At 57.5% G+C, this 3,007-nt stretch overlaps 1 protein-coding gene across 1 annotated transcript in view; it reads left to right on the top strand.

Moving 5' to 3' along the window:
* Positions 1-718: 718 nt before the first annotated feature.
* The window catches only part of EMH_0022250 (uncharacterized protein), a gene marked incomplete at both ends in the record, with an annotated part of 3,617 nt that continues 1,328 nt past the window's right edge, over positions 719-3,007 (top strand). The window contains 2 exon segments of the mRNA XM_013501908.1: positions 719-2,606; positions 2,610-2,653. Of these exon segments, the coding sequence (XP_013357362.1) occupies positions 719-2,606; positions 2,610-2,653 (1,932 nt within the window).

Below are 3,007 nucleotides of genomic sequence, written 5' to 3'. Positions count from 1 at the left end.
CGGGATCCCACCCGCCTCACTGAAGGACATCCATTGACACAAACTCTGTTATTTCACCTGCCTAAACCCATTTGCTGCCTTCATTTAGGCTTCAGAATAAGGTGCCTAGTTGTGGCGGGCACTTAGTACTTGGGGTGACTGCTNACTGCTGAGTCTGTCCAACATAATGCGATGCTATCAAGTGTAAAGCGTGCTTTCCGTTCCTATTCAAGGAGAGACGTGAGCTGCCATGAGGGCAAATACTTGAGGCGAGAGTTTCCAGAAAAGCAGCTGACCTCCCTCGCCTGTTTCCAGGCATCCTGGGCGTTAAGCCCAGGCCTGTGGCTGCAGCTGCAGCTGCGGCCGGTGGCCTCCATCCACTGGTCTGTGGCTGTCGTTCTTGCCGCGTCTTTGAAACGCAGTCAATCGCTCGGCAGAATGGGTAATAAATTGGTTATTTTTAATTAAATGAATATTTTTACTGCTTATTTATCTAATTTTTTCACAATCAAATACATTGCAGTGTTCCTTCCTGCCTGATGTTGCGCTACAACCCACCCCGCGAGGTGACCCTGTGCTCGGGGTAGCAGGGCATGACCCCTCTTGGTCCTTTTTCGTTTTTGACGTTGGTTTCGGTGTTGCTTACTTTACTACTTGATTGTGTAAAGCATTTAATGCTGCACTACAACTCCCCTCTGTCTTCCGTGGGTCCAGTGTAGCGGCAGCCCCAGCAAGCAGCATGCTGCTGTCTCTCTTCCTCCCCTTCTTACCTTCTGCCTGCACCCCACGTCCTCCCTCCCTACGCCTCCGTCGCTGGCAGCTGGTGCGGCTTCCCCGCCGCGGCCGCCAGCGACGGCTGGGCTCCTCAGTGGAACAGGGAACATCGAACAACAGCAGCTGCTGCAGCGGTCTTCCACGACAGCTGCAACAACCGCAGCTGCAGCAGCATCCGGTGAAGGACAGCAATCCGAGAAAACCTGAAACCAATGAAGAAATTGCCGTTCAGGTGCCGGAGTGTCTCACCAACTCTTTGGCCCTCTTCCTCATCCATCTCAAACTACAGCGGGCTGTGCAGAACACCCTTTCACAAACGGAAATTCTTGCCCTATGCCTCCTCGCAAGGGAGCGCAGGCAACGGCTGCCTCCCTCCACTCCTACTGCAACGAAGGCGAAACCCATAGCAGATAAGGTGGCCCATTCCTCTGCTGAGGGACAGGCCCCCTGCTTTGCTAACGGGGGAACCCCCTGCTTTACCGATGGCCGATACCCCTGCTCAGCTGATGGGTGCTCTGGTAGCCCATCTCAGCAGTGCAGAGGCCCCACATGTGCCTCCCTTCCCTCGGCGTTCGCAACAGCTGTGGGGGGGAGGAGGTTTCGCATTGACCCTTTGGACGTTTGTGTTTTGTTGGCTTCCCAGCGCCTTCAGTTGGACGATTTGTCTCTACTTGATGATCTAGAGTCAGTCGCAGCAGAGACAGAGGCGGCACATGAGAAAGAAAACAAGTGGTGGAGGTGGGCAACGATGCTGGGGATAAACCGCACGCGCGGAGATATCTGGAAGTCTGCAGCAGCTAAGCTACAGCAGCAGCAGCAGAAGCAAGAACAGCAGCAACACCACCGCCTTGTGCGTCGCCGCCGCAAGAAGAGCCTCGTAGCCGAGGAATCGCTTCCGCCGTTTCCTGTCCTGGCAACATCGCCCTGCAGCGCTGCTGCAGCAAACAACAAAAACAACAACATAAAGAAAACAGCACTTGGAGCGCCAGCAGTAACACTATCAGCATCCGCAGCAGCCGAAAGTGGCTTCGCGCCTCTGCGTGGGCCTGGCAGTATGCAGCTGGGCCTCTGCCCAGATGCTGCAGCCACCGCAGGGGCCCCCGAGGCCCCAGGACGGTTCCCCACTGGCGCGTCTCTGGAGGCCCTGTCCCCAGCCAGCAGACACTGGGGCGACTGCACCTCTTTGCGAGGACCAGGAGCCCCTTCTTTTCACCCTTTTCGTTCGGACGAGGCTGGCGCAGAAGCACCAGCATCAGCAGTGGGTGAACCAGCTGCAGCAGCAGGGAATGAGGCGGCAGCAGCAGCAGCAGGGGAGGCAGCAGCTGCAGCAGTGGCACGTCTCAGTAGAAACTGCCTCGCGCTGCTTGGACATTCTTGTCAATGGCCTCTCGCAGCCTCTTGCACAGGGGGTCCGCGAGCTCTGGTATCTGATCCCGCAGGGGGTTCCCCCCGTGCATCTCAGGGGCCCCCCTCCTTAGGAGAAGACTGGAAGAGTGCTGTGGGGTTTCGGGAAGGTCGGAGGGGCAGCAGCAGCAGAAGGCGGGTGACGCTGCGGCGGCGGCAGCGTCTCTCTCCTTTGGACCCCCCTTACGACGCGCATGCGTTGCTGCTGCACCCCTTCTGCGCTGCTCCTGCTGCTGCTCTACCCGATGCAGAGACAGCCCGGGCTGCGGAGGTGCATGAAGTCGCTCTTGACTTCCTCAGCAGGACCAAGGGGACGCAAGGATGCCCCCAGTGTATTCGCGGCGAACCAAGAAAGGGAGACAAACAAAACCCGACAAATGCATCCCCTTGTCCCCACCACCAGCGCCTGCACTACACCAAAGTCGGTGAGCATGGCGCCTGTCTCCCGGNGCATCCCCTTGTCCCCACCACCAGCGCCTGCACTACACCAAAGTCGGTGAGCATGGCGCCTGTCTCCCGGCATAGTCTGGGGACCGTCTCCCCTCTAAGGATCATATAGGGACGCTCTCCCTTCTGCGAATCCTCTGGAAATCATTTACCGGGATCGTCTGGGGGGCGTATCCCGGGGTCATCTGGGGATCGGTGTCTCCCTGAATCCCAATATATGCTCCCTAAGCGGTAAACCCTAGCTAGACCCTAGACCCTAACCTAATCTCCCCTCTACGTTTGCGGATGCTAATCTGTACAGGGACAGGTCCCGAGAAGGTCATTCTCATTCATGGCATTTGTATGAGTGGTTACTTCTTCGCTGACGTCATCCGGGCCCTCTTTCCACACGCTGGAAGCAGGG

The sequence above is a fragment of the Eimeria mitis genome, genomic scaffold, assembly GCF_000499745.2.
Source record: "Eimeria mitis Houghton genomic scaffold, Emh_scaff785, whole genome shotgun sequence".
Lineage (NCBI taxonomy): Eukaryota > Apicomplexa > Conoidasida > Eucoccidiorida > Eimeriidae > Eimeria > Eimeria mitis.
Note: the sequence above shows the minus strand (reverse complement) of the source record. Positions and strands in the feature narration are given on the sequence as shown.